Here is a 16,816-nt window from a genome sequence, read left to right as displayed (position 1 = left end):
CACGAACTACTTCTACATATGCATGAACAAAAAAAAAATAGCACGTAAATCCTTCAAGGCCCATTCGTCCATAAAAGTTTTACAATTCAATAAAGAGATAAAAAATAGACAATGACTAGCTATAAATAATATTGCTACTGTGCAGTGAGGGAACGAGATTCGAGCAATAAAAACTTTATCAAATCATACATGATCTCCTCTGTATATACATACATGATACAACTACAATAAAATGGAAGCTTGAAAAAACCTTCTTACAATGTATTTTCTACATTTACACTTTATTTCATGCACGTGATTGCGCCATTAATCGGTACTCGTTACATATATCAATCAATAGCCTGTCATCCCAACAAATTTGAAATTTACAACACCCAATGACAAGCTGTGAAAGAAATCTCCACTCTTCTATCCAGAATATTATTAAGTGTACCTATGTCTAACATGTTCATTTGAGGTCATGCCTTTCAGTCAACAGAACCGGTTCTCTGGAAGAAGTTGCTAAATCATCTCAAAATGAAAATAACTATTTGTCTCATAAAATTGTACTTTTGCTATTAAATGCAATGCAAATCTTTGTCCAATACACCTGGGCCCCGTCTTACAAAGACTTACGATTGATCCAATCAATTATAACTATGGAAATCCATCAGTGTCATAATTTTTCTACAGGAAATGTGCAAAATGTCCCTTGTAAACAAAGGAGAACACACCAAACTGTCAACAAATCAATTAATTCATGGATATGAATTCATATCTAGAAAAAAAATTGAGCAAACATCCATTTTATATGTTGACTTTGCAGGCTTTCCAAAGTTACGATTAATCGGATAAATCGCAAGTATTTGTATGACGGGCCCCTGGTGGGTGTTTCATAAAGATGGTTGTTAGTTATTCTACAAATGAATGGTGATCCTTTCTTGCAGTAAGTCATGCACACCGGACTTCCATTAGCGTCGATTTTAGTTCCTAAGAAAGGGCAACCAGTTGTTTGTAAACTCACTTGTAACTTACGAACAGTTGGGTGTTTCCTGCTGATACCTTCTTTTGCTACATGAAATGAATGAGGAATAGATTATAGAACCCAAGAAGGTATCACCAATCATTCATAAAGTCATTCATAAAGTCATTCGTAACTTACGAACAGCTTTATGAAAAACCCTAGAGCTCTCTGATTCACCAAATTGCAAGAAGTCACACTCAATTGCAATGCTGCAAAACTATCTTAAGCTTTCTAGTCGTTATTGTACAACTGTCTTCATTGGATCTAGAATACGATACCAAGATGAGCAGTTTAGTCAGAACCTACAGAACGTCAAACTCCAAAAGAAGGAAAGCAAAGTCTATCTGAAGTCCATATTACAGAAGTTCACATTATTCCTTATATCAAAGTTGAAGCCTACGGCACCTTGCTTGGTTACGATCAAGGTTTCGGTCTCCTGAATAACAAGATGTGTGGCTCTGATGAGAGAGAAAAAAAAATGAAAAACATAACAATTTTGTAATTTAATTCAATAGACAATAATACAGGGCTCTTAGCTTTTCAAGAAAACAAAATTCCCTGATTTTTTCCTGATGAAGTTTTAAAAATTCCCTGATAATTATTTCAACCCATTCCCAGTTTGGCATGTTTTCTATTAACGTTGTTGCAGTGAATGACATGTATTTTCAGTATAAAAACAATAATGTAAAACTATGATTATTTTTTTATTTCTATATCTTACATATGTTCATTCATGTTACTTTTGAGGATGGGATGTTAACAAATTAAATTGGACTTTTGTTACTCTATCATACATCTAACTCACCTGGGTTATGTATCATGTAATGCACCCATCCGGGGCTTTGTTGGACTCCTAAATTCCTCCATTCCGTCTCCGTCATCAGGTGAAGCTTGGGGACCTGTTTCACAAGCTCTGTCGGCAGGACAACATGTCTAGCACCCAAAAAAAAGAACAAGAAATTAGTTTCAAGTAAACTTACATGTATTTTACTGCTCAAAAGGTCAGCATATTTCAAATCAATATCAGACAAGTATAACCAACCATGGCAAGGCTCCCCGAAACCAGTTGGCAACCAAAGCGGCCAGGAAGATTGCCCCAGCCATCAGAGGAGTGAAAAAGCCACATCGGTACAAGCCTGGGAGCCGTTTCATAAAGCTGTACGTAATTTACACAGTGCCAAACATAACAATTTGATGTTGGTTCAATGCTTTAAAGAACTGGTGATCCTTTTTGAGCCCTAAACCATTGCCAGTGAACATTGTGGTGTATTGCCACTTACCCCCCAAAAGGATCACCAGTCGTACTTAAAGTCGCTCTTAACTTACGAACAGCTTTATGAAACGGGCTGGAATGTTCGCCTTAAATGACCCAGGTAACAAAAAACTTTGTGATTGATCATGGAACCGATTTCTACGATTGATAGCATAGACTATTGTGTATGATCAATCCCAGAAATCAGCCTCTGATCCATCGCTAAGCTTTACATTACACTTACAGGGCCTTGGACACCTTCTACAAACGTGAAAGACACACAAACTGCCAAAGGAATGCTACAGAAAAATAATAGCTTGTGAAATAAACAGAGGGAGAAAAACATCAAGAAAAAATATTACTACTAATCATCAAATAGTTATAATACGTAATATTGGTTAAAGAATTTGTAAACAATGCATCTTCCTTTATCTTCACATGTCCAAATGTGATCTACCCACTTTCTGACATTGTGTGATAAACATGTACATTCTAATATAAATTATACTGCCATTTTCATCAATACTAACCCTTAAAGGCAATCATTAGTTTTGGTAAATCCCCCCCCCCAAAGTCCCCATCACCAGGCGCGGATCCAGGATTTCGAAGGGAGGGGGGCCCAAATTCGACCTGATTTTGGCGCCCCTGTGTACTTTTCGGAAAAATGGCGGCCCCCATAGGCGGCGGAAGCGGGGGGACGTGTCCCCTCCTAAATTTTAGACGGGGGACGGTCCCCCCTAAATTTGTTTATGATAAACTTTTTTTTTTTTTTTTTTGCTGGGCAATTTGTTTTCCTGGTTCCCCCCTAAATTCACGTGGACTCCCCCTGAAACGTGTGTTGTCCCCCCCCCCCTAGGTTGATGGCCTTTTTTTTTTTTTGCTTGTCAAAAATTTTTGGTTTAGCAACTCCTAAAATTTAGGTTGATAACCTTTTTGGGGGGCGCTTGTCCAATTTTGTACCTGTGTCCATCCCAAAAATTCAAGTGCACACCCCCTACATTTTTTGGCTTCCGCCGCCAATGGCGGCCCCTCCCTCCCCCAGGCAATCATAAGTGCCTTAAATGCATGTTGAATTATCTTATTTCATAAGCACATGAATCAGGGGCGGATTCAGCCTTCGCCAATAAAGGGGCCACATTTTCCCCGATCGGCCGCTCGAAGATTTTTTTTTCGTTTGTTTCTTTGAAGGGGGTAGTCCTATAAGTCACCTCTTAGCTTTATTCTCTAAATCAACATAAATGTATAATATCATAATCCAATATTTTATAATGACCGCGCGAAGCGCGAGCAATTTTTTTTTTGAAATTGTATGCATTTTTCCTAAAATTTGAACATTCTGAAAAAAGATGTGCCTGCAATACTGCGAACGCGAAGCGCGAGTATAAATTTTTGATAAACGTTTTGAACTGATTGGAAAGGTAGGCCTACCAGTCCTGTTAAAGACTGCATACAGTTAGCCATGAAGACGTTAAAGATTTCAACAATCAAATAATGCGAGCGCGAAGCGCGAGCTGAAAATTTTTGACATTTCTACATAAAGAATGGAAAACTTTAATCAGTTTTTGTAATCATGAACAGGATAGCTATACAGTATAACTAAACAATTGATGCGAGCGCAAAGTGCGAGCGGAAAAATTCTAGATTTAGACCTAGAACGGGACACTCTATTCATGTTTTCTAAATCATGAAAAAGATGAGTAGTGCGAGCGCAAAGCGCGAGCAAAAAATGTTTGTTTACGTTTTGAACTGATCGAAAAGTGCCTTTTAAGGACTGCTTGCATTTAGACATGAAGACATTACATATTTCATTAATCAAATAATGCGAGCGCGAAGCGCGAGCTGAAAATTTTTGACATTTCTACATAAAGAATGGAAAAATTAATAATCACTTTTTGTAATCATGAACAGGATAGCTATACAGTATAACTAAACAATTGATGCGAGCGCGAAGTGCGAGCGGAAAATTTGTAGTTTTAGACCTAGAACGGGACACTCTATTCATGTTTCCTAAATCATGAAAAAGATTAGTAATGCGAGTGCAAAGCGCGAGCAGAAAATGTTTGTATACGTTTTGAACTGATCGAAAAGTGCCTTTTAAGGACTGCTTGCATTTAGACATGAAGACATTACATATTTCATTAATCAAATAATGCGAGTGCGAAGCGCGAGCTGAAAATTTTTGACATTTCTACATATTAAAAGAATGGAAAACTTTAATCAGTTTTTGTAATCATGAACAGGATAGCTATACAGTATATAACTAAACAATTGATGCGAGCGCGAAGTGCGAGCGGAAAAATTGTAGTTTTAGACCTAGAACGGGACACTCTATTCATGTTTCCTAAATCATGAAAAAGATGAGTAATGCGAGAGCAAAGCGCGAGCAGAAAATGTTTGTATACGTTTTGAACTGATCGAAAAGTGCCTTTTAAGGACTGCTTGCATTTAGACATGAAGACATTACATATTTCATTAATCAAATAATGCGAGTGCGATGCGCGAGCTTCAAAATTTTTGACATTTCTACATAAAGAATGGAAAAATTAATAATCAGTTTTTGTAATAATGAACAGGATAGCTATACAGTATAACTAAACAATTGATGCGAGCGCGAAGTGCGAGCGGAAAATTTGTAGTTTTAGACCTAGAACGGGACACTCTATTCATGTTTCCTAAATCATGAAAAAGATGAGTAATGCGAGTGCAAAGCGCGAGCAGAAAATGTTTGTTTACGTTTTGAACTGATCGAAAAGTGCCTTTTAAGGACTGCTTGCATTTAGACATGAAGACATTACAAATTTCATTAATCAACTAATGCGAGCGCGAAGCGCGAGCTGAAAATTTTTGACATTTCTACATAAAGAATGGAAAAATTAATAATCAGTTTTTGTAATCATGAACAGGATAACTATACAGTATAACTAAACAATTGATGCGAGCGCGAAGTGCGAGCGGAAAAATTGTAGTTTTAGACCTAGAACGGGACAATCTATTCATGTTTCCTAAATCATGAAAAAGATGAGTAATGCGAGTGCAAAGCGCGAGCAGAAAATGTTTGTATACGTTTTGAACTGATCGAAAAGTGCCTTTTAAGGACTGCTTGCATTTAGACATGAAGACATTACGTATTTCATCAATTAAACAATGCGAGCGCGAAGCGCGAGCTGAAAATTTTTGACATTTTTACATAAAGAATGGAAAACTTTAATACAATTTACTTAATTACAGAAAAAGCAATTCGAATCTGTACTGATTCCCAATATTTATCACACACAAATCCATTATTCCATAAACTAAAGACTCTAATGCAGTATTTGACATAAATACACTTCAAAGTTTACTACTTATGTTTAAGTACGTAAATAACATGCTCCCACCTACCTTCATTCCACAATTTTTATTCTCTGAATACATCTATTCATTCATACCCTACCCGTAACTTCAAATTTTCATTTAATCAACCCCAAACTGCTTATTGCGCAGAAATCCATAAGACACCATGGTCCAGATTTGTGTAACTCTCTACCAGCAGAGTCTGTAAAACAATCTTCGTCTCTTTACTCATTTAAGGCAAACGTTAAATCTATGTTATTATCAGAATATTAGAAGTAAAATTTTTGTGTCATATCCTTTTTATCGTGAATTTATTCCTCCTTCGATTTAGTCATTACCAATATCTTCATCATGACCACCATCATCTCCATGGCCATCATCATCATCATAATCATCATCAACATCATCATCATATCACCGTCACCCTTAGCTTTATCATCTTCATCTTCATACTATAACATTGCATGAATTCATGTTTCGTATTTGAAAATATATGCCAATTCTGCTTTATAAATGTATTAATTCAGTTAGTATAAGTTTGGGATTGTCATTTTTTCAAGCAATCTGCTTATGATGACAATCCTCCTGCAAATTGTGAATATCATATAGTTAATCATTTTTGCCTGGAATTATTTTTTTAGTACTCATTATTTATGATTCATGCCAAAAGTGCTAACATTTTATGTTTTTATGTTGTGAAAAATGTATTATACGAATGTTATGGATGCAGAAGAAAACAATAAATCAAATCAAATCAATTGATGCGAGCGCGAAGTGCGAGCGGAAAAATTCTAGATTTAGACCTAGAACGGGACACTCTATTCATGTTTCCTAAATCATGAAAAAGATGAGTAATGCGAGTGCAAAGCGCGAGCAGAAAATGTTTGTATACGTTTTGAACTGATCGAAAAGTGCCTTTTAAGGACTGCTTGCATTTTGCCATGAAGACATTACATATTTCACAATCAAATAAATACGTGCGCGAAGCGCGAGCTCAAAATTTTTGACATTTCTACATAAAGAATGGAAAACTTTAATCAGTTTTTGTAATCATGAACAAGATAGCTATGTAACTAAAAAATTGATGCGAGCGCGAAGTGCGTTTTGAACTGATCGAAAAGTGCCTTTTAAGGACTGCTTGCATTTAGCCATGAAGACATTACATATTTCACAATCAAATTATGCGAGCGCGAAGTGCGAGCGTAAAAAAATCGAGATTTCGACCTTGAACGGGAAACTCTATTCGTGTTTTGTAAATCATGAGAAAGGGGATCTTCCTAATACGAGCACAAAGGGCGAGCAGAATTTTTCGATATTGTGATCTGAAACTGGATAACTGAATGAAAATGCGCGCGCGTGTTTCAGATTTACACCTAGAATCTAGGCATTCTAAACAATCTTTTATCATGAAAATAAAAGCGAGCGCGAAGCGCGAGCTTAAAATATTTGATATTCCGATCTGATATTTCAAACACTTTGTAGGAAACTTGTAAGGTGGATATAAATCGCACTTGATAAAGAGCTGATATGTTTCATTATTACTTTAATTTTGAGACATAGGACCTTGACATCCTTAGGACATGTTATCATATGAATATGATGACTATATATCTTCCTATTCATCTTGCTAAGCGCGAGATAAAACAAAAGTGACAATTTAATTATTAAATCTTAATATTAATGCATAATGAGGGCGCGGAATCTGATATTATGGCCTGAACACTGAACATTTCAAGCACCTTTTTATTCATGAATAGGATGCATCATTAATTAGTTGATATATTTTTAACCATTAATGCGAGCGCAAATCGCGATCAGAAATTTTTGATAAACTGTCATGAAAAGGGGATTTTAAGTAGTTTGTTATACAATCAATATTGAGACATACATTACCTGCCAATCAAAAATGCAAGCATACTCGCGCTAGCTGATGCGTTTTGATAATCAGACCTGAAAAGGGATATTTTGAAAACTTTGTGGAATACATGAAAATAATAGGTACCTGATAAACCAAATTCGCGAACGCGCAGCGCAATTGGAAAATGTTAATATTCAGACCATAAAACTAACATTTTACAGAGCACTTTTTAAAAATCAATATGTAAATCACAAAAATTAATGAAAGTTCGATTTCCAAGGAGAAATATGTTTTGAATACTGACTTCCAAACGTGATATTCAAGCTCCGTGTTGAACAAGATATTTTGATCACTTAACAGGCAATGCGAGCGCGAAGCGCGAGCGAAAATTTTATATAGTGACATAAAATATTTTTTCCAAGTCTTCCTCTCATCTTATTTTATTCATTCGTCTTCCTCCTTTTCTTTTTTCTTTTCCTTCCTTTTTCTTTCTCCCCCCCCCTTTTTTGCTCTACCAATAGGGGGTCCGGGCCCCTCGGGTCCCCACCTGTATCCGCCTATGCATGAAGAAGATGCAATTGAATAATGGTTTTATAATGATGTGTTCATGAATAAATGTAATATCACTTTAACAAATAATCGATGCGAGCGGGAAACTCGAGCGATTTCTATTTTAACCATTTGATGCTTTCAATTCGTTTAACTTCTCATCAGAGTAGGCCCTGCTAGAATTATGTGAGCGGGATCCAGGCGCGGATCCAGGATTTCTTAGGGGGCCCTAATTTCAAGTCAAGTAATAATCGTTCCGAAATATTGACTCCCATTGCCGAATGGGTAATGTCTAGTTCAGTTACTTCTCACAGAAACCTCTCTTGCATTGTAGGCATTCTTCGTTCTTGTGGGTACTCCCATTATTTTTTTCTTTTCTACTTTTTGCTTCAGGGGTTGAAAAATCTTACGGGGATGACGCCCCTGTATCGCCGCGTATGAAAACTGGTTGTGCAATAACTAAATTGTATATTCTGCATGAAAGAAATTAATATTTTATTTTGGGTAAGATATTCTTGAAAAAGATATAAATTTACATGTTTTTTATTATAAAGGTGAGGTAGATTCAGTAGTCAGCACTCAGCATTTACTAATTGGGAGTGCACTGCCTACTTTCATCTGTAAGTGTTTGGATATATTATATAATCTTTTGTTATTCGCTTGAATTCCATTCAAAACAGTGAGTTGTCTTGTCAATCCTAATCAGCAAACATTGGCTCTTCCGCTCTTGCAACAATCATATAAAGTATCAAAAGGTTATGCATCTTATAATCTTGCTCAAATTTTATATACTCCAAATAGATTTTCAAAAGAAACAAAATGCGTGTAAACAGTGTATATAAAAAGTATATAAGATACTAAAGATAAATTACTGTAAAAATATACTTTATTGTCAGTGTCTTTATAAATATGAAAACAATGCTCTTAAGTTCGCATCATTTTGGACGATAAGTTCTTATCTCTCTCTTTCATACAATACTAGTGAAACATGAATTCCAAGGTCCCATGTATCTTGTATACATCAACTATTTCAAGATGTAACAATAAATGTAAATGATAGCAATGCAGTTTAGGCCTGAGTAAATCCTCGTAATATTTTCAGTGGAATTCGTTAAAAAAATAAAACGTGATTTCCCACTGTAGGTTAGAAAAGAAAAGGTGTTGTATCATCAACTGTATATAGCTGTCTTTTACGCATTACTACATGAAACAAAAAATATAGGAACGATATAAACCATAGAGTTATTTCAGTTATTTGAGTATTTGACGATTCGTCAAAAAATAAAAAACGCATCCGAAACTTTCACCATTACAATGAAAGCATCATTTATTCTTTTACATATTGCACACTAAAAAATAAAGGTTCAAAATTGAACCCCGAAAGGTTCTGGCAAAATCAGCACCCAATGGGTTCAAAAATTGAACCCCTGATTTGGGGTTTAAAAATTGAACCCTGCGGTTGGGGTTCATTTTTGCACCCTGCGGGTTCAAAACTGCACCCCTAAATTTTAAATTGAACCCCTAGGGGTGAAATTTTGAACCCGCAGGGTGCAAAAATGAACCCCAACCGCAGGGTTCAATTTTTGAACCCCAAATCAGGGGTTCAATTTTTTAACCCATAGGGTGCTGATTTTGCATCAACCCTTCGGGGTTCAATTCTGAACATTTATTTCTTAGTGCTTGCAAGTAAACTTCAAAATTTGTCCATCAGTGTTGTCGTCAAGGCTCAAACCTCCAAGGCTTTAATACCCAAGACCAAGGCATCAATCCCCAAGGCCATGCCTAAAAACCTCAGGGCCAAGGCACTTCAAACTTTCAATATATGGAACAATGAGCCAACAACAAGGCGGCAGTTCGAATATCAGTTCGGCGCCCCTACATGTAGGTCGATCATCAATTTGCCCCCCCCCTTCGAACATCATTTTGGCATCCCTTCGAACTCAATTTGCCTTCCCTAGTTCGAATATCATCCCCCCTAGCTCGAGTATCAATTTTGCGCCCCCCTAGTTCGATCATTTGGCCCCCCCCCCTTCGAATTCCATTTCGCCCCCCTAGCTCGAGTATTAGTTTTGCGCCCCCCTAGTTAGAACATCAATTCGGCGCCCCCTAGTTTGAGTATCAATTTGGCGCCCCCTACCTCGAACATCGATTCGGCCCCCTCCCTAGTTCAAGTATCAATTTGGCGCCCCCACTTCGAACATCATTTCGGCGCCCTCCTAGTTCAAATATCAGTTCGGCGCCCCTACATGTAGGTCGATCATCAATTTGCCCCCCCCCCCCCCCGTTCGAACATCAATTCGGCCCCCAGTTCGAACATCATTTTGGCATTCCTTCGAACTCAATTTGCCTTCCCTAGTTCGAATATCATTTCGCCCCCCTAGTTTGAGTATCAATTTGGCGCCCCCTACCTCGAACATCGATTCGGCCCGGGCCCCCTCCCTAGTTCGAGTATCAATTTGGCGCCCCCACTTCGAACATCGATTCGGCCCCCCTCCCTAGTTCGAATATCAATTCGGCGCCCCTACATGTAGGTCCAACATCAATTTGGCGCCCCTAGTTGAATATTAATTTGGCGCCCCTACATGTAGGTCGATCATCACTTCGGCCCCCCCCCCCCCCGTTTCGAACATCAATTCGGCCCCCAGTTCGAACATCATTTTGGCATCCCTTCGAACATCATTTTGGCGCCCTCCTAGTTCGAAACTCGATTCGGCGCCCCTACATGTAGGTCCAACATCAATTTGGCGCCCCTAGTTCGAATACCATTTCGCCCCCCCCCCCTAGCTCGAGTATCACTTTGACCCCCCCCCCAGTTCCAACATCAATTTGGCGCCCCTACGTCGAACATTAATTCGCCCCCCCCCCCCCCGTTCAAACATCAATTCTGCCCCCAGTTTGAACAGCATTTTGACATTCCTTCGAACATCATTTCAGCGCCCTTTTGGTTCGAACATCATTTTCTTTCCTCCTCTTCCTCTTTTTTTTTTCTTCTCGTCCTTTCCCTCTTCGTCTCCCCTTTTCTTCTCTTCTTTCCCCTTTCTCTCTTTCTTTTTTCTTCTCTCCTTTCTTCCCTCTTCCTCTTTCTCCTTTTCCCCTTTTCCTCTCTCTTTTCACCCTCTTCCTCTTTTTTCTCCCCCTCCCCTCCCCTCCCTTTTCTTCTCTTCCTTCCCCCTCTTCCTCTTTTTTCTCTTTCTTTCCCCTCTTCTTTTCTCCTTTTTTTTCTTTTCTTTCCCCTCTCTTTTTTTCTTTCCCCTCTTCCTCTTTTCCCCCCTCTCCCCCTCCCTTTTCTTCTCTTCCTTTCCCCTTTTCTTCCCCCTTCTCTCTCTTTTTTCCTCTTCTTTCTTCCCTCTTCCTCTCTTTCCTTTTTTTCTTTTTCCTCTCTCTTCCCCCTCTTCCTCTTTTTTTTCTTCTCCCTCCCCCTCCCTTTTTCTTCTCTTCCTTCCCCCTCTTCCTCTTTTTTCTCTTTCTTTCCCCTCTTTTTCTCTTTTTTTCTTTCCCTTCTTCTTTTCTTTCCCCTCTTTTTTTCTTCTCTTCTTTCCTCCCTCTCCCTTTCTTTTCTTCTCTTCCTCCTTTTCTTTCCTCTTTTTCCTCTCTCTCCTTTTCTTCTCTTCCTTTCCCCTCTTCCCCTCTCTTTTTTTTCTCCTTTTCCTTTCCCTCTCTTTTTCCTTCTCTTTCTTTCCCCTTTTCCTCTCTCTTTTCCTTCCCTTCCTTCCCCCTCTTCCCTTTTTCTTCTTTTCTTTCCCCCTTTCCTCTCTCTTTTTCCCCTCTTCTTCCTTCCCCCTCTTCCTCTCTCTCCCCCCTCTTCTTTTCCCCTCTCCTCTCTCTCTTTTTCTTTTTTCTTTCCCCCTTTTCCTCTCTTTTTTTCTTCCTTTCTTCTTTTTCTTCTTTTTTCCCCTCTTCCCCTCTTTTTCTCTTTCTTTCCCTCTTTTTTTTTCGCCGAAGGGGGGGGGGGCCAAGGCCCCCTCGGCCCCCCCCATGGATCCGCGCCTGCCCATCACTATTCCATTCCATCATGTTACTCCGTGTGCCCCAAAACTGTCGAGGTGTGAAGGAAATAAACTAAATACGTGTTTCAGGGGGGAAAATACACTTGGGCTGGGGACAATTTGGCCCTCAAAAGAGCCCTGGAAATCCCCATGGGTTCATGATCAATGTTAAAGCTTACCAAATGTTGCAGATTTATACAGTAGGTTAGAAGCCCCCCCCCCAAAAAAAAATAATTTTTTGCTTGATGCGTTTTATCGGTCAAATTTACGGATTTACATCAAAATTCATTTTGATTGGGTGCCTTGTGAAAAGAAAGTACCTGATATTTTTGCCTTGTAAAATGAGCTGAAAAGATCTCTGTCATATCCAATTACTACTTTAGGGAGTGATCACACAGCTATTTGAAATGAAAATAAAAACATTACCAAAAGACATGACATCCAATCTTACCTATATTCAAATTGATCATCTTCATACTTATCCGAGTAGGAGATCAATCGCTGCATCACAGAAGTTGGCATTATGACCTTTGACCTTGAATACGTCTTTAACAGAGAAGTGGTCCGAGTACCTGCACACACACAATAAAGAAAAAAAAAACACCTATTGGACGTGTCTCACAACCAAGTCCAGATTTCAAACCCCGGCTGCATCAGATGGGTGCTGCTGCTACATGTACCACGTTTGGCATTCAACGATTGAAGGGATAGAGCCTCGTCGATCTGGTGCTGCACTGTGGCTGCCAGGCCCAAGGTCAATTGGAGTTGGACAGAGGATTTCTGTTTCAGATTTGTATTTCGAACAATAAAAAAGGAATTTTCACTTGCATAATTTGTCATACAGTCAAACCTATCTATTAAAGCAGATATGAACCAATTACCCCTTCTAGAGTCCTCAACTACTCATACCTGGCCAGTTTCCAAACCCATGATGCTCGTGTAGTCTAGTAATATAGACCGATTTGAATGATAACATGCTAACTAACTACCGCAATAATTATTCATACCACAATAATTATGTTACCAAGTAGCAAAACAATTTTCCCCTCAAAACATTTTAGTTTCTCTACGTGTATACAAATACAATTATCTAGGTCAATTTATTCTCTGTAGTATTTAATCTGAAAACTTATATTTCAAGACTATGTATTTATAGCACACAGTCAGTGAGAGACCACACACAGTTCACTTCCCCTTTAAGGCCAGCCATAGTAAACAGAAAAAAAAGGCCATTGGAGCACAGATGCCAAGTTCAAAGACCAGTGATGTGTGAGATTTTAGGTATAGCACTGTGACTTGGCGTGGGATCACCAGCATTGTACATGAGGATAGGCAGTAATACATGCAGATCAAGAGATGGGGGATGAGCAAGGGTCCCCTAATGCGGATATCTCACGTCTCAGACGCAAGATTTGGCAAGTCTGTATATTGATCGAGTCCCTCGATCGCTGGCTAGGCTCTGCAACAACTGTAGGTACGGTGACCTGTGGGTTTGCAGCATGATGAAATGAAGGGATTTATAAAGTCGCGCTTGCAGCTTACTTTGTGGGGTTTATTTTTTATCAAGGATTGCGCTTAACACAAGTGTGGTAGGCTCGGCCATTTGGAACGGAGATGTTGTATAAGTAGTATTAGGGGTCTTGTAGGCGGGGAAGGGTGGCTTCTGAACAGAACTTTTGTCATGCGCTGAATCAAGAGAATGGAAATTGAAGGTGAGGTCTGAAGAAGGGGATCATCAAAGCAGCTCGTCCAGTACACCAATGTACAGGAGACTGAGGAGAGGTACCTTGACAAACAAGTGGAATGCCTCTGGCCGTCTCACCTGCATCACGCGGTTCAATATAGCAGCAGTGCTGACTTTGAATACTACTCTAACTCGCACAAGATGTTCAGCGATACATGGTTACTCTTATGTCCACTTTTTATGAACTAGACCAATAAACTTACAGAGATATGATGGTTATTCAACAAAAAACCCCAACATGGCCAAAGTTCATTGACCTTACATGACCTGTGACCTTGATCATGTGACCTGAAACTCGCACAGGATGTTCAGTGATACTTGATTACTCTTATGTACAAGTTTCATGAATCAGATCCATAAACTTTCAAAGTTATGATGGTAATTCAACAGATACACCCAGTTCGGCCAAAGTTCATTGACCTTTGACCTTGGTCATGTGACCTGAAACGCGCACAGGATGTTCAGAGATACTTGATTACTATAATGTCCAAGTTTAATGAACTAGACCAATAACTTTCAAAGTTATGATGGTAATTCAACAGATACCCCCAATTCGGCCAAAGTTCATTGACCCTAAATGACCTTTGACCTTAATCATGAGACCTGAAACTTGCACAAAATATTCAGTGATGCTTGATTACTATTATGTCCAAGTTTCATGAATCAGATCCATAAACTTTCAAAGTTATGATGGGAATTCAACAGATATCTGCAATTCGGCCAAAGTTCATTGACCCTAAATGACCTTTGACCTTGGTCATGTGACGTGAAACTCGTGCAGGATGTTCAGCGATACTTGATTAACCTTATGTCCAAGTTTCATGAACTAGGTCCATATATTTTCTAAGTTATGATGACATTTCAAAAACTTAACCTCAGGTTAAGATTTCAATGTTGATCCCTCCAACATGGTCTAAGTTCATTGACCCTAAATGACCTTTGACCTTGGTCATGTGACATGAAACTCTAATAGGATGTTCAGTAATACTTGATTGACCTTATGGCCAAGTTTTATTAACTAGGTCCATATACTTTCTAAGTTATGACGTCATTTCAAAAACTTAACCTCAGGTTAAGATTTGATGTTGACGCCGCCGCCGTCGATTGGGATTGTCCCAGAAAACAAGGATATCCTCAATAAACCAAGACAAATCATGTCTTGACAAATTGAGACTGTCCTTGTTTATAAGGGGACAATTTTTTTTCCTTACGCCTGCGGGACACAGACGCAAGATTCAGTGACCTCAAATCCCACTAGTTCACTGTCTATTTTTCCCAACTTGCCGTCTTCCAATAATCCTGTTATGAAACCTGACTAGTGTCGGCACTTCATAGGTGAATGCACTTTCCTAGATTTCTTGTGTGGAGGAATCTTTGAAAACTGACACAGTCCCTGTAAACTGGGACGTACAATGTACGTACCCAATTTTCTGACCGGCACCTCTACTGATGTGAGTGCCCCCCCCCCCCCCCCCCCCCCGCCGAGTCCTCATTCATTAATTTTCGATCAATTTCGTTCCTTCAAGGGGTGCTCTAGGCTTAAGTTATTTATTTTTCAATAAATAGAGTAAATATCACAGAGCAAAATGCTGAAAATTTGATCAAAATCGGATAACCAATAAAGAGATGTTACTGAATTTAATATTTTTTTGCATTATTCAGGTTAAACAGTTCTAGGCACATCTTCTCTTCATGAATTATTCATTAGGTGGGCTGTTGTCATATCCCCACTTGTTCTTTTGTATTTTATTTTATGAATTTAGGTCAAGTCAGCATTTTTCTACAAAGAACTAAAACAATTGGATTGACAATGGATTAAGTTTAGTAGTTAAATATTGCTGCAACTTATTTCATCATAATGGAGACACATCATTTACACATGTTGACATGTATGACATAAATATAAAAAAATTATGATTTCATGTAATAATATAACTAAGAAAAAGGAATGTGACATCATCAAACAACATATGACAGAGATGCCAAGTTCAAAGACCAGCTATGCGTGAGATATTCTGTGAATCTGAGTGAGATCACAGACATTGTGTAATGTACATGGGGATAGGCTGTGATAGTTGCGTGAGACAGAGATTTGAGGGGATGAACAAGAGTCCAAAATGCTTCAGTCTCACGCATAATGCGTGAGACTTGGTAGCTCTGTAATGAATATTCATCGACTTGCATATAAACTGTTTTTACAAAATATTGCTAAACTTTAAAATTCAATAATTTCGCTATGCACTATTTGTTATCCGATTTTGATGAAATTTTCTGCATTTTGCTCTGTGAATTTTGGAGTATTTATTTAACTCTCAGATATAATTATTCTCAGCCCGGCCCTGGAGCATCCCTTTAATTTCTTCCATTCCAATTCATTCACTCCAGTCTCCCAACTTGACCCAAGTCTAACTCATTGATCGATTCGTTCTCCATTCATTCCATTTATTCGTTATAATCTATTCATTCATTAATTCACTAATTTACTGATTAGGCAGCGATTCATTTATTATACTCACTCACTCATTAATTTCATTCATTAATATATTAATTCTTTCATCCATCCATTCATTCATTACTTCCAACTTCGTCACCACCTGTCCTTCGCGCTTCGCTGCACTGGGATTTCATCGGGAGGCACGTCACGCACACAGACGATACCGCGTCAAAGACCAGCCGGATCCCTGACCAGCTCCATCGGGCTAGGCCAGGCTGCGTTCTAATCAGCAAAGGCAAAGCCAGGCACAAGCAGGGGCTCGTCAATCAAGGCAGCCAAATACTTTCCAAGCGCGCAGCATAAATTATGGAATTACCCCATTAACGATAAGGAGAGCATAAACCACTGAGTAATGTAAAAAATAATTATTAAGAGTATTTACCTTCGTCACATGAATTGAAAAAGGAGAATCGGCATGCAGAACTGCAGGGCGAGCCGAGGGCGAGCCGAGGGCGAGCGTTAGTATGGGCAGCGAAGGTCGATCCGGTCGAGTCTTTGCTTTTTGATTTCGGCGCGCTAATTATAACAAGAGCGCGGGGACGGTATCTAAACAAAACAAAGAATACAATAAGGGGGAAGGAGAGGGGCAATATAAGG

General features: G+C 38.9%; 1 protein-coding gene across 1 annotated transcript; it reads right to left on the bottom strand.

Moving 5' to 3' along the window:
- Positions 1–730: 730 nt before the first annotated feature.
- Positions 731–16,660, bottom strand: LOC121420139 (cyclin-dependent kinases regulatory subunit-like). The gene is made up of 4 exons (XM_041614675.1): positions 16,602–16,660; positions 12,433–12,553; positions 1,809–1,936; positions 731–1,461 (listed from the first exon to the last, which is right to left on the bottom strand). Exons 2-4 carry the CDS (start codon positions 12,501–12,503, stop codon positions 1,424–1,426), a joined length of 237 nt encoding a protein of 78 aa, XP_041470609.1. The 5' UTR covers positions 12,504–12,553; positions 16,602–16,660; the 3' UTR covers positions 731–1,423.
- Positions 16,661–16,816: the final 156 nt, after the last annotated feature.

Source organism: Lytechinus variegatus, chromosome 8, assembly GCF_018143015.1.
Source record: "Lytechinus variegatus isolate NC3 chromosome 8, Lvar_3.0, whole genome shotgun sequence".
Taxonomy (NCBI): Eukaryota; Metazoa; Echinodermata; class Echinoidea; order Temnopleuroida; family Toxopneustidae; genus Lytechinus; species Lytechinus variegatus.
The sequence above is the reverse complement of the archived record's forward strand: the minus strand, read 5'-3'. Positions and strand labels throughout refer to the sequence as shown.

Excerpts from the sequence above, each read along its gene's own strand:
- LOC121420139 (XM_041614675.1), bottom strand. The coding sequence starts at position 12,503 with ATGCCAACTTCTGTGATGCAGCGATTGATCTCCTACTCGGATAAGTAT. Across the intron at positions 1,937-12,432 it reads GATGATCAATTTGAATATAG|ACATGTTGTCCTGCCGACAG; the intron begins GTAAGATTGGAT and ends TTTGGGTGCTAG. Across the intron at positions 1,462-1,808 it reads TTACATGATACATAACCCAG|AGCCACACATCTTGTTATTC; the intron begins GTGAGTTAGATG and ends CTCTCTCATCAG.